Source organism: Sinocyclocheilus rhinocerous, unplaced genomic scaffold (genome assembly GCF_001515625.1).
Source record: "Sinocyclocheilus rhinocerous isolate Xijiao unplaced genomic scaffold, SAMN03320098_v1.1 scaffold708, whole genome shotgun sequence".
Classification (NCBI taxonomy): domain Eukaryota; kingdom Metazoa; phylum Chordata; class Actinopteri; order Cypriniformes; family Cyprinidae; genus Sinocyclocheilus; species Sinocyclocheilus rhinocerous.
Genome location: NW_015635523.1, coordinates 91334 through 107161, shown reverse-complemented (window position 1 = coordinate 107161; position 15828 = coordinate 91334). Strand labels below are relative to the sequence as shown.

Here is a 15828-nt window from a genome sequence, read left to right as displayed (position 1 = left end):
ATGTATCTGTATCTTAGATGATTATTAGCCTACTATTGAGAGAGAGCTGGTTTGGTTTTTGAGAGACTGAGATGCACAACGCGGCTGTTTGATTGGTGAGCGCGCTGTGCTTATTCCATTCATTCGTGTATCATATCGTAGCTTAAGGTTTAAATCATTGCCTTTTAAATATACACAAATAATAGAACGTGTATGGTGTATTATTTTAGTTGATATTACTCTTGCCAAGCTTTGATTTCTGAGGTGCACGGAGAGGCAACAGCAATGCTGTGTTTAATATGCGCTCTGTTCATTCATAAAGTTTACATTCATTCACTTCACACACGCATTATTGCGTGACTTTAGAGGTCTATGTATAATATTACGCTGATCCCCTGGCTCACCTGTTATTGCGCTGATCCCCTGGCTCAACTGTTATCTAGCAAACACCAGACTGTGCCAGCCTCAGCCGAATATTCAGGCAGAATTATTCCTTATCCGTTATTCGTTTTTGAAGCCATTATCCGTGCCATTCCGAATAAGGTATTCGGCTTCGGGCATACCCCTAATTATTACATTACATATTTTAATTTTACATGCAACATAGAGAAAGTCAGAAAGTAACAGCTACACGCAATATTGTAATCTTAAAATTCACGTAGTACTTGCAAACTCTGTGCATGCATTACGGTTAATGCATGCTCCAGTAGTTGATTGTTTCTGACAGAGCAGACTAGTGGTTGAAGTAGTCGATCACTCGACTAGTCTATGCAAGCCCTAATATATACACACACACAATATATACTGTGTGTGTGTGTGTGTGTGTGTGTGTGTGTGTGTGTGTGTGTGTGTGTAAAAAATACATAATACAATACATTATTTCAATATGATGTACTATAATAACGAAAACTGAAATACAAATAAATATTATAATATATATTTGAATATATCATATAAATATATATTAAAAATTATATAGTCATTTCTTAAAAACACAAAAAATGACAACACATAATAAAAATGACAAAAACAAACAAAATTATTAAAACTTTAAATTTAAAACAAAAATGGAAAATACAAAAATAACGAATTAAAAATATTAATAAAAAGTACTGTATTATTTTAACAATACTAAAAAAAAACACTGGTTCAGATCCCTCCTTCTGCTTAGAATACTTAGAAAAATAAATCCAAATAAAATATATTTTAAAATGTTGTATGATTTGCCACTTTATACATGTCCAAAGAACAAACAGTGCAGGATGAATTACAGAAGTTTAATATTTAGTGTGAAGGATTTCACAACACTATATTAGAGAACAGAAAATGAGAATTTTTTTGTCAAGCTGACTAGATATTTGGACTGACTCAAGAGAAAGCAAATATTGATCAATTCATTGGTTAATTAATAAATCAGTCTGTCACCACTTGAACAACAGGAATGTTCATTGTGTATATTTAATTGCCAAACTCCAAACTTACCTTGAAAGTCTTCCGAATTGGGCAGTTTGACACCACAAATCACATAATCATTCTGATTGTTCTGCAAAGAGAACAAGAAAACAACAGAAAGGCAGTTGTGAGGCACAGCATTCTGGAAACAGCATGAACAGCCGATTAATCAAATCCTTTAAGCAACAACTGAGAAAGCTTGGCAGAGGATAGTTTGGTCTGAATGTGGTTTTCTGCTCATTTTCAGTGGCTTTATTCTGTAAACTGATTTGACTGACAGCGGGACTCTGCGGGTGCCAGTCAATATACGCACTGAACAGCAGTTCTAGGTCATACTGAGATGGTGGGAAACCAAAACTTGTTAACAGCCAGTAACACCAGAGTCTGCAAAGACCCTGACCTCTAACATTTCCAGCAAGCCACACGCTCCAGTCATCAGGATAAAACAAGACAGACAGGAAGCTGCACTATGAGTGTTTCTGTTGAGCGTGTTTGAGTGTGATGTTGTTTGTGTGTGGAGTTAAACACTCACCACATCAATGGGATAAATGTAGGACAGCTCTGATATAAGCTGACGACAGCGGAAGGTGAGCTGGGCGTTGGATTTTAGAAACAGCTCTCTGTTGAAGAACAAACAGAAGAACTTCACCATATATTCAAATTAAGTGTAAACAAAAATCTAAATTATTTTTATCATTAAAATAAAAATAATAAATTACTCTTTATTTCTATATGATATGATATTGCTAATACTTTATATAAGTTCTGTTACAATATTATTTACATCATTTATTATTATTATTATTAATATTAATCTTTATTTATTTCTAAGTTGATACATATTAATATATTATTAGTGTTGTAGTATATTAATAATTAATTGTAATATTTTCATTAAATAATTAATCATATTTAAGAAATACATTAAATATTTTTAATTAATACTAATCTAATAAATAATATTATATTGCTGTTATAATATAGTTGTTATTATTATCATCATTTATCTTCATTTTTATTTAATGTTTTATTTTTATTGCAATAAATTTATAATAATAATAATAATAAATTAATAAATAACTTATTAATAATTAATAATAATAAAAGTTAAACGACATTAATAACTGTTGTTATTATTATTATTAATAATAATAATTTAAAACAAATGAGGATGATGATTATTATTATTATATAAAATTAATACACCTGTGTAAATATATTATTCTAGAAAACCTGTGTTCGTACATCCACTAAAAACTAAATTGTGAACAACTGGTTAAAAACAGTAGCTCTAGCTCTAGCAGCATTTGTGTGCAGATGTCATATGGATATTTATTGATATTTATATTTCTCTAATAAAAAGAAATTCACACACGTTTTAGTGTCCAAAATTGTCTAAATACTTGTTGGGGCTACTGTATAACTAGCAGTTGTCAGTCACAAGACAGGAAATAACAGGGAGTCCAAATGACATGAAGAAAGAGGGAAAAAAGAAAAAGAAGAGGAAAGAGAAGTATTAATTGCAATGTTTATATTAGCTTTAGGAAGTTCACTTCGCTAATGATGCTCTGAATCATCTCTCTAGTAATGGTAAGAACTACTCAATTATCATAACTGCCAAATTACAATGAACTTCCTTCACTCTGACCCCATCCTCCAGTGGTACAGCCAACCCTAATCAGGACACATCTGTCAAGAAGGGGACACACCATTACCTCAGGACGGGGGGAGGCTGGGGACGGGCAAAGCTAAAAACCAAGACCTGTCTAGGTGAGGTGCAATGGGTTGAAAAAATGTTTACTTTTCATGTTCAGCTTTCAGCTACTGGGTCTGTGACTTGAGGAGAAAGATGAAGAGTAATGATAGAGGATAATGTGGTATTCATTTACAGCCATGAAAAAGAGGCAGGAAGGAGGTAATGATGAGGTATCCTTACTGGACTATAGCTTACATGTGGGTTCACCAGGCCTGCTCTACACCACCCAAAATCCGGTCAAAACATTTCTATCCAACCACTGTTAAACTGTGAACATAACTTGATCTGTCTTTACTGGAAGTGGGTCTCCAATGTGCCAAAAACAGCATGAGATGCAAATCAGCGCCCAGAGACATCTGTCTGAATGTGTGTGACGGTAGTGGCAATACTTTTAAGAGGAATGAATTTAAAGTTGTATTTATATTTTATAATAAATAAACTACCGGTCAAAAGTTCGGAATAATTAAGACTTTTTTTTTTTTTTTAAGTAAATTAAAGTTTTTTAAGAAATCTCTAATGCTCACCAATGCTGCTTTTTTTTTATCAAATAAAATACCGAAAAATACTGAAAACATACAGTAAAAATTGAAATATTGTGAAATATTATTACAGCTTAAAATAACTCTTTTCTATTTGAATATATTTCAAAATGTAATTTATTCCTATGATGGCAAAGCTGAATTTTCAGCAGCATTACTCCAGTCTTCAGTGTCACATGATCCTTCAGAAATCATTATAATATGCTGATTTGCTGCTCAAGAAGCACATTTCTATTATTATTAATGTTGAAAACAGTCGTGCTTCTTCGTATTTTTGTGGAAACCATGATACACTATCATTTAAAAGTTTGGGGTAAGTAAAAAAATTTAATTAATTAATATTTGTATTCAGCAAGGATGCAATTTAATTATTCCAAATTGTTGGCTAATATAAACAAATATATTACATAAACATAACAAATATATGAATAAATATAATAAATATTATATTTGTATAATATAAAATATATAAAAAATATATATAATCATATAAAGAAAATCAGTTGTTGATGGAGTGGTCAGTGAAAGTGAGTGCTTGACACATAAGCCTTGGTGATCATGTGGGTGATGATAGTTCAAGACTAGATTATATGATTTCCTGATCCCATTTCCCCCTTCTGACTACTGATATTTATTCAAAAATGTTTTTAAAAAGGCAAAATGGACAAAAATAACATAAATGATAGCAATGTTTATTGCAGCATTACCCGAGGCCTGACATCTGTGCTTCAAACAAGAGTTTGAGGAACACCACCAGTCGTACAAAAGCATTATTTCAGAGGTCAACCCACTGTGTGTGACCCTTTGGGTCGTGTCAAACCCATCAGCGCTGGCACAACATAATCTGCTTATTGTCACACGATGCAATTCGAGTGGGTGGGAAAACACAAATATATCCAGCATGCCCTCAGTCTGCTTGAGCTGACCGTCTAATCTCCCAAAGCGCTCCCAAAAAAACGACAGAACGAAGGAGTACCAGATTCTGCGGCCCATCACAGTAATGTCTGACAGATGTCAGACCACTGGACTGGAGGGTAGAGAACGAGGGATGAAAAAGAGAAAAGAGAGGGACGGATAATTGCAGGTTGCCAATCACTCACCTTTTGGCAGTGCATTCCTTCTGTAACTCCGTCAAAGACTTGCGCTCAGACTCCAGACCCTGATGCTTGGTAGACGACGCCTCCTCTAGGGAGATGAACAGACAGGTGGAGAGAATAAAAGAGAGAGAAAAGACGGGAATGAGGTGAATGAACAGGTAGTCTCATGTGTGTTTGTACAGGTGAGTAGGTGTGTCTCATTTTGATGGCAGTCTATTAAATTGTACCGTCTTAAAACATAAGTCTTTCATCATTATAAAAACATTTCCTCTACAGGGCAACATAAAACTAATTGAGATTCAAAAAATGCTTGCAGGGTTTTTTTACATAAATATAACGGCTCAGCATTATAATAAAAAGACGAGACCATATAATCAAAACACTCCTGACTTGAAATTTGGATAATGGAGCAGGATAAGACATGCTTAGATTACAAAAAGTCTGACAGAATTTAATGATGAAATTGTGAAACTCCACAATCTTAAATACTCTGGTAAACTGTTATTGTACTTGAGTACATTTATGGGTGTTTCTTGAACTATGAACTTTCTTGAACTACTCTGACCTTGTGAACTTTTAAAAAATACAATTAAAATATTCTTATTTACAAGTAATATTTATCAAAAATGTTTGTATTTCATCACAATCATGGTAAACTAATCGACTACACTCAATTTTGTTAAAATGTTATTGGGGGCAAAATTGTTGGTTGCGGTGGAAATGATGCCACAACTGAATGTTGTAATTTTTATAAAGATTGGTCAAATATTTTTTTACACACATTTCAAAATGGTTTGTGTTTATTTAATTTTTTCAGATTTTCAAATTAAAGTTACATTTAAAGTGATTATTTTCCTTTTTTTTATTTTACGATTAACAATAAATAACAATGAAACAATGAATTCTAAACATGAAAGGTATTTGAAAGTAGAAAAAAATAAATGAAGGCATGGAAAACTACAATGAAAAAAAATCTAAAATAAAATACTGTGACCTATATATAACGAAAAGGGGAAAAAATAAATGTATTAGATAAATGTGTAATAAAAATCAATTTCCTGAAGTTGAACACGCACTTTGAAACAAAGCTCCAAAAGAAACAATGCATATTAAAACCCCCAAATTACAAAAGTACAAAATAATATTGTCTCTAACTGCTGCTCTGTGCAGAAATCCAGTATGTTTGTGTACATTCAAGGAAAACAGAACAGTAAATCTCCATCTGATTGCTGGAAAGAGATACACTCTGCCCAGATTAACTGGCTCTAAGTGTTTTGTTGATGGCGTTCAAAAGACATTTCCCAACCTAGCCTGCATGGCCAATTGGCCATATAACCCTCATGTGATCAAAGCATCAGCCAGGAGCGTGTATGTGTGTGTGTGAGAGTGAGCTGCTGTGGAATTCATGTGTCAGCCCCACTTCTATGCAATACTGTTGTGGTCCATTATTTCAGACATAATATCCACAGAAGAGGGAAAAGATAGAAAGAGACAGAAAGCAAGAGAGATGAATAAGTGAGAAACGAAGAGAGGAGGAGGTTTTAAATTCCCTCTACAAACAGATCAAAAGGAGGATAGGCTGAAATTGTGGTGTGCCTCAGGTCTCTGTATTTGGACCAATAAATATACAGTGCATACAGTATATATTCACACAAATACACACACACACACACACACATACATATATATATATATATATATATATATATATATATGTGTGTGGTCAAGATTGCATGAAGATTCTTCAAAATACCATTTTTTCCCAAGGAAGAAAGTCATACGGGTTTGGAATATCATGAGGGAGCGTAAACGACGACAATTTTCATTTTTGGGTTCACAATTCCTTTAAAGAGTTGATTCTTGTCTGTTCTTTTCCATTTCACTTACATAAAATAAGAAGATGAGGGAAGATGAGTGTGGAAAGAGAGAAAATCAAAGCAGACTGTCTGTTTTTTGTTAGTTTTTTTAAAAAGGGGGCAAAATTGCTTTGTTCTGACCCACACTTGTAAAAACAGAGAGCGTCTGCTTTATAATATGCCTCACATTCTCTTCTCTTTTACTGCTCTGTGGGATCTCTCTGTCCTAAAGCAAACCTTGGCGGGATATCCTGGACCCTGGTGCTGTCTTTCTGAAGACATGGGAGGTGTGAACCAGGGAAATTGGAAGAGAGATCATTGTCGCTGAAGCAAAGCGATCCCATATGCAAAGCCTTGAACCTCTCATTAGGATGAGACAGCAGGAAAAAGAAAAAGGGCGAGAGGCAGAGAGATAGACTGGAAGGTCTAAATGCTTTTGTTCTCTACTTGTTCTCTTTAAACGATCCCCTATGACAACTCTGCTTTAGTAATATCGTCTCTCTCGGCCATCAGAGTTGTCAGCACCAGGTTAAGGCCTCCTCTTCGCCGCCTACACCTTTCTTAAAGACTACTGGCAAGAAGTCATCTGCGTTTGCTCTGGAGAAACAACAGCAGAGGTTAAAGGGATTGTTCACCCAATAATATAAATTCTGTCATCATTTACTCACCCTCTATCTTTTTTCAGTTGTGAAGCACGAAAAGACATTTTGAAGAAAGCTTCAGCTGTTTTTATCCATAAAAAGTCCAAGTTAATGAGGACCAAAACAACACTGGACAACAGAGGTTTTATTTGTAAGGTCAAAAACAACCATTGAGACAATATTAAAAATATCTTCTTTTATCTTCCACAGAAACAATTGATCTCATTAACGAAAAATTTAAGATGAAAATAAAATGTTTACAGGCCCATGGTCCCGAGCGCAACTACCGATCATAACAACGTCAAATCGCTTTTACGGACATAATTTACAACATGTGAGCGGACGTGACGAGAAATTAGAGCGAGGGAAACGGTACAGAAAGCTTGACCCTGCAAAGCTTTATTCTGTGCTTCAATGGAAACGAGGAAGCGCTCAGTGACCAGAACCAGCGGGGGAGTGCGAAAGCGCATGACTACAGCTTTGTACATTAAACAGAGATGGAGACGTGGTTACACTTAACTCATTTTGTGCAATTTCTGGCAATCTCCCTTTGTAAGTGGGATAAACTACGGTAGTTTTGGAAGGAGGCTTTCATGCTGTTTCTAGGAGTGCTGGTCCGGTTAGTATCATAGCAAATAAGTGGTGACTGACAACAGCTTAAAGGACCATTAGTGTTTAAATGAAATTTAGGTGTGGGACATTTGTTAGCGAGAATGGGAAAGGCAGGCTTCAAATAAGAGGGACATGACGGGAAAGAAAGAAGTTGGAATCTCTAGTTTCTTTCATGTCACTCCCTGAAGAGAGTGCTTTTCTCCCTTTTCTTTACTAATAATAACCCATTGAATATCTTTTATTGAGGAGATGTTGGCAAAGAAGGGAAAGGGAAGACCAAATACACATTTTTTATACATTGTCTGTTAACACTAAATAGAATAAACCTTACACATCAACACGGACGGACGGACGGACGGACGGACGGACGGAAGGAAGGAAGGAAGGAAAGAAGGAAGGAAGACCAATAAATCTCAGAATGAATGAAGCGGGGGGTCAGCTCCCTTCAGCTCCAGTCAGGACAGGCTTCTCTCGACAGAGGCTGTTGGGCAGACGTCATCCATCTAGAACAGACCTTTCCCTGAACCCCAAATCTGTTGTTTGTTTCTACACACTAGAAGGTCATGAACACAATGCATTGTGGGAAGGCAAGTGCCAGGCCACTCCATCATTATGGTTGTGCAAGCGTGCGTATATGTATTCTTTATGAACCCACAGTATGCAGCCCAACCCTCTAGTCAAACACCAGCCACCACATCAATCAAACTCACCTCTTCGTACCTCCCGCCCATGCACAACATTTGGCAAATAAAAAGAGCGGGATTCAGAAATCAAACATGAATGGCAGGACGCTGTGACGAATGGGGCGGTAAGGAACTTTAGCTTTGGATAAACTCTGTATGTTCAATGTCCGGCTGCACAGTCTGAATCTTTGATGGAAGCAGTGTAGAGTAACAGAAGAGAATAATGAGATCACTAAATCACAACAAACATGGGTGGTGGTGGTCTGGACGGGACAAAACTCCAGAAGTGCCATTTTGCTACAAGAGGATTTATCATTATAGAAAATGACAAAATATGACTAACAACATGGTTTAAATAGGCATGTATATAATATTTAGCAAAAAATTTGCCCGAATCAGTCATGACAAGCAATGTATACGTCATTTGATTGGGCAGTACCACACAAATTCAAATCTCTGAAAGAGAATAAAAAATGCTCTAACAAGATAAATAAAATGCTCTTCCTTCTTAAAGAAGTGTAGTGCTGTAAAACGATTAATCGCGATTAATCACATCCAAAATAAAAGTTTTTGTTAACATAAAATATGTGTACTGTGTATATTTATTATGCATATATAAATACACAGACATACAGTATATATTTTGAAAATATTTCCATGTATTTCCATGTATATATTTTTAGTGCTGTCAAATGATTAATTGTTTACATAATATATGCGTGTATACTGTGTACATTTATTATGTATATATAAATACAAACAAATGCATGTATATATTTAATTAAAATATGTTGTTTATATGTTAAATATATTTAGATATAATATAAAATATAATATAAATATCTACATGTAAATACATGTAAATATTTACTGTATGTGTGTGTATTTATATATACATAATAAATATACACCGTACACATACATATATTATGTAAACAAAAACTTTTATTTTGGATGCGATTAATTTGCGATTAATCGTTTGACAGCACTAATTTATACTCATATAATTCATATTATATATAAATATATTTAATATATGAACATAACATATTTTCTAACTATATGCATGCATGTGTGTGTATTTATATATACATAATAAATATACACAGCACACACATATATATATTATGTAAACAAAAACATTTATTTTGGATGCGATTAATCACAATTAATCGTTTGACAGCACTAAAGAAGTGCAATGGAATGTCAGATTCCCAACATGATTCCAAAAGGATGACATCATTTGAACACGGCGAACTACACGATTAATGGTAAACAATAGCATTTAGGCAATTCATTGAGTCTAAATTCCTGACATTATTACAAGATCATAAAATCTTTTTGGCAAACATTTGCTGCGACAGGTGTGTAAAACATGGCAAATGATCTTTATTGCTAATCACTCACCTGCTAAACAAATGCTTACAATGCTGTTTGTGTTTTTTTATACGTCACTGAGTTGTTGTTTTTTGTTGTTTTTGTTTTTGGTTGGTTGGTAGATAGAGATATCAACTTGAATGATATCACAAATGATTGAATACATCACTAAACATCAAATATGTTCTGAATGGCTGCAATTATGTTGCTTCCTGCAACTTTTTGCAGTTTAAGTGAGAACAGTAAAAATATTGTGTGCTGGACTCTGCTTGAAGGCTGGTTAGATGTAAAACAACTGCCTTGCTCAATTCAAGGCATGGAAATACATTTACATGAGAATGTGGACAGCCGGCGTTTTAAATCTGGAAATACATTTTAGCAGATGGAACTCTATACGGTCCTCCAAAGTACTGGAACACGCATGAAGTTACATCAGTGAAAAATAAGATGAAGAGTTTCCCAACACATTCAGTCTGACACACAGTTTTGGAAGAGAATGTTGCCTGATTGCAGATGTGTGGGGATATGAACCACTGATGTATAATAGTATAAAGGAAGAAAAAGCATTTGAATACATATGATGCTTTTATTAACCCAAGTAGAACAGATCTCTCATTACTTGGATGGTTTGTGGATTTTGGTTACCTTTCTTTACAAGCTGCACTCTCTCTTTCTGCATCAGGTCCATTTCTCTCCCCAGCGCCTTCCTCTGTCTCTCCAACTCACACCTCAGAATCCCGATACGTAGCTGCATACACTCTCTCTCTTTTTTCTGGGGAAAGAGACAACATAATGGTGGATTATTATTTCCAACACATTAAAAAAAATTTACTGACTCCAAATATATATACGTGTGTGTGTGTGTTTGTCATATCAGACACAAATATAATATATATTTTGCATTGCCCTGTAAAACACTTTGGAAAGAAAGCACATGCCAGAAACATTCACATTAATGTAATATAAAAGCAAAGGATGATTTTTTAAGAAGATTACAGCAGACATCAGTGCCAGATCTTCCCTCAGCTTCTCCAGCACCCAGCACAGATGAGTCCACAGCAGATCTATCTAATCTACATCTACAGCCCTGCGGCTTTCGGGACTGTTAGTGAGCCAAGTGCACTAATGAGGACCAGTGATCTGACGAGGGTGAAAGTGAGATCAAGAGCAGATAGGAGAAGAAAGAAAGAGTGAGAGGAGAGATAACACACAGGGAAAGTTCACTATGTCTTTAAACTCTATGATTGGTGGTGGTGATCCCTATCATAACCAGAACTGCAGAGTTTAATGCAGAGCAGGGCGGATGAGCATCTCCAAATGTTTGATCCTCATGGCCTCCAGGGTCCAGTGGATACATATTTAGATTAAATAAACACTCAAACATGATGCAATTACAAAAACGCACAGCAAGGAAATCAATTTGATGTCTTTATATACAGAGACATAAGTGCACACCACAGGGTGCTAGGGAAATGGAGTGGAAGTGATAGCAATGAAATCTCCAGGATCTACTGGATCTTGTATTCTTGCACTTGGCAGCTGAGGAAGTGTCAATCAAAGAGATTGAGATAACACCTCTATCTTCAGATAGCTTGAGCCCTTATACGGTGGGAAAAGACCTAGATCTTGCGTGTTTACTATCAACGGCACTGGCACGACAGACGTATGACATTTAACACATAGCTAAACATTTCAAAATTGATACATGGATTGATACTGATAAGAAAAAAATAATTTTCACAACGTTGTTGATGTTTAAATAGTATACTACTTTGTGCAAAAATAAAATAAAAAAAATGTAAAATGTAAAATTTAAAAATAAAATCTGAATTTAGGCATCACATTATTAAAATTATGAAAGTTTTTCATTTTGATATTCTTAAGATTACATTTAGTAGTTATTCAATTATTATGTTTTTAAAGACATGACAGTAAAGGTTATGGGATCAACCGATTATTGGCGCCGATATCAAGCATTTTATGGTTATCGTATCAGTCATTTTCAAAACCGATTTGCCGATAAAATCATTTAAAAGCATTTAAAAAATGTTTTTTGTCAGAGCCCTTGTTATTCTTAATTTTCATTTTTCACCAGACATATATATCGATTCAAAATATCGGTTATTGGTCTACTTGATCTGTAATAATCGGTATCGGCCCTGAAAAACACATATCGGTCAACCCCTAGTAAAGGTAATCTACATGTAAAAATAGGCAGAAATTAACATGCCCAATTAAATATCCAATAATGGACAATATATCAATATCAGCTGTTAAAAAAACATAAATACCATAAATATAAAAACAAAAACAAATGTCAGGTGAAAAAATACAATTAAATAAAGTTAGCAAATAAATAAATACATATATACATAAATAGCTCTTCTAAAAAAACATTTGATTAAACAAAAATGTGTCTAATTAAATACAAAAATACAAAGATTAGTTGTACACTAGCATATAGATTATCTTCAAAGCAAGCACACATGGACTAAAAGCCACAAACCTTTACACATCCTCTCACACACTAAAATCACAGTCTGCTCTAATCGCCAGTAATGAGAAAGTACAGAATAATTCAATTAGCATAGCAATAACCGGTACAGTGTGGTGAGCGTGCATGGGCTGATTGATTGCCTGAAGTGCCCTAATAGGCTCAAAACTGACCTGAGGCCAGGGAGAAGTGACAACATGGCTGTTTCAGTGGTGAACGCTCTGATCTGTAATCATCTTCGCATAACCTCAAACCTGAGGGAAAACTCAAAACAGATTTTTGCTCATTAAGCGCAGTAACTGATACACTTTGCAGGAATTTCAGACCCTCGCTGACCTTTCGTGCGGTCCAGGTAGCGCTTATGTGATTGAGGGAGAGTGTCAGCTATTAGTGTAAATGTATCCTGAAATTTGACATGCAGAGAAGTCCAGAAACTTGCCAATTCATTTTTGGAAAGGAAGAGACTTCACAGTCATTCACAGAGACTTGACGAACCACCTAAGAAAGACGTGTGATAATATTCCCAGCATATGTAGGCTTCAGAAGGCTTTTAGAGTCTTTGGATTGAAATTGTGTGGGATACTGTTACACAAATTAACTTGGAATTATTGCATGCCGTATTGTGTTTGCTGTGCTTTCGCGTGTTTGTTAGTAAGATACGCTTCTCCACAAATTCATTTCACGTCACAATCATTTGGGTTCGAGCAACAGTGAGAGGACAAAAGTGAGGTGACTCATTCTTTGCTTTGGCCAACCAAAAAAAAAAAAAACTGGAACCAAAAAGGCTCATATGGTAAATAAAGTTTGAAAACAGAACGGCAAAACTCCAAAGAAAATGACAGACCACCAAGATACTAGGACAGCGGAGATCAATAGAAGGTCCTGTGGACATCTCACCCTCTGAGAAAACAGCATTTCAACAGGTGGAGAGGCTGCCACTATACAAACACTAAGCACTTAAACATCAAAGCCAGATGGAGTGTGTGTGTGGTATGGGCATCTCGAGTACTGGCGTCTTTATCACTCACAAGTGTTTGAGAGGGCGAATGTGAGTCAAGGAGTCTTTCATTCTCACTCATTCAAACAATTTCTGGTGTCATTCTAGGATGTTGTACATTTCAACACATTTCTATCCTAAAAACATATTTCAAGTACATTTAAGTTGGTCTAGCTGGTCTCCTTGTATGAACAAAATGGTGTTTAGCTGGTTAGATAGTTGGTTTCCCAACTGAAAAGTGCCTAAGATCCAACTAAAACCATCTAAACAGATCAGTCTAACCAACCAGCCAAGGATGGGAGACCAACTAACCACCTAAGGCTAGTTAAAGCCATTTTTAAAGAAGGAATATGATGCTCCTGTCATGAAGGTTATTGTAAACAAACTACCACTAATGTTCAAATGTTTGAGGTCAGAAAGATTTTTAATGTCTTTGAAAGTAGTCACCCAAGGCTGTATTTATTTGATCATAAATACAGTAAAAACAGTAATATTGTGAAATATTATTACAATTTAAAATAACTGTGTTCTATTTTAATATACTTTAAAATGTAATTTTTTCCTGTGATTGAAAGCCGAATTTCCAGCTGCCATTACTCTAGTGTTCAGTGTCACATGATCCTTCAGAAATTATTCTAATATGTTGATTTGGAGCTAAAGAAACATTTCTTATTGTTGTCAAAAAACAGTCAGACTGCTTAATATTTTTGTGGAAACCGTGATACATTTTTTTTCAGGATTCTTTGATTAACAGAAAGAAAGAAGTAAGAAACAGCATTTATTTGCAACAGAAACCTTTAGTAACATTAACTTTTGATCAATTTAATGTGCTTAATTGTTGAATAAAATACTTAAAGGGATAGTTCACACAAAAATGAAAATTATGTCATTAATTACTCACCCTCATGTCGTTTCAAACCCGTAAGCCCTGTAGCGCCATTTTGGAGAATATCAGCTGGACGTAAACAATGTATGCTGTTCTGTGTCAGCTGCGTCACACGGTTACGCTGTTTTCGTTCAGATCGAATCACAACAACGTAGGAAACAGATCCGGCGTGACACAGCTGACACAGAACAGCATACATTGTTTACGTCCAGCTGATATTCTCCAAAATGGCGCTACAGGGTGATGCGGAGGAGACGAATTGTAGAATAAAGTCTGTTTTTTTTTTTCTTTTGCGCACAAAAAGTATTCTCGTAGCTTCGTAAAATTACGGTTGAACCCCTGATGTCATTTTTATTTTACCGATCTCCTTGCTACGTCTCTGGACTTGGGAACATTTCAGTTGCGTTGCTGTCTATGCAGGGTCAGACAGCTCTCAGATTCCATCAAAAATATCTTAATTTGTGTTCCGAAGATGAACGAAGGTATTACGGGTTTGAAATGACATGAGGGTGAGTAATTAATGACAGAATTTTCATTTTTGGGGGAACTATCCCTTTAATTTTGAAACAATAAAATAAAAAGAATTGAAAATAATAAAATAATTAAATCTTACTGCCCCAAACATTTGAATCCAATTCCAATCCTTCCTCATGCCTTCTTTCCTCTTTGCAGTCTGATGCCTCATGAATAAAAGGCCAAGAGTTATAAAGACAATTATTTAAAAATAAATAAATAAATATGAATGTTATTACATTATCAAAATATTAAACCAAGTGGCATCTACAAAACAAATGTTGCTAGACCATTAGTCGCCGCCTATGAAGGCAGCACACTACGGTTTGGATCAGAGTTCTGAAGAATTCGAGAGAAGGAGAAAAAAATGTAATGTGTGTGTGATTATAGTTATTCTGAGTGGAAGATGTCTGAGCATTTGCAGCCTACTGGGAGAGGATAGACTTTTGAAGTGTTCATTAACTACAAACACAACTTGAAAACCTCCCCGAACAGCTACGTTTTTGCAGCTGTTGACTGCCACCTCCAAAAATCCTAAATATGTTTTCCTTTTACTTTTCATTCTTCTGCAGGATACAGTGAGTGTGGAAAGACAAACAGAGGATTTTTTAGTGACAAGACCACGGTGATACGTAGAGGAGGGATAACGCAGTGGGATTCGGGATCTCTAAATCCATCAAAACAGGGGGATACAAGAACCAGCCGAGGACCTAATGACATATTTATGAGGATCTGTGTAACACAAGATACACAACACTAAGGCCATTTACTACACTGCTGCTGTTTGTGTTAAGTGACTGGGTACCCTGACTTCCTGTCTGAAACTGAGGGTACTTGCACCAGCATACTGAACACTCATTCTCACCTGCAAAAACAACATTGCAATTTGCAACAGCTCAAAATACTGGTTGCAAGCTTTTTTGTAGAGAAATGATTAAAAAAAAAA

The 15828-nt window shown here is 35.3% G+C and overlaps 1 protein-coding gene across 1 annotated transcript in view; it reads right to left on the bottom strand.

Annotated features, from left to right (window-relative positions):
* LOC107746983 (UV radiation resistance associated gene) overlaps positions 1-15828 on the bottom strand; it is a 139392-nt gene that overhangs the window by 90029 nt on the left and 33535 nt on the right. Inside the window, exons 8-11 of the mRNA XM_016561350.1 lie at positions 10638-10764; positions 4827-4911; positions 1964-2051; positions 1462-1522 (exon numbers count right to left, since the gene is read on the bottom strand). Of these exons, the coding sequence (XP_016416836.1) occupies positions 1462-1522; positions 1964-2051; positions 4827-4911; positions 10638-10764 (361 nt within the window). The remainder of the gene's footprint in view (positions 1-1461; positions 1523-1963; positions 2052-4826; positions 4912-10637; positions 10765-15828) is intronic.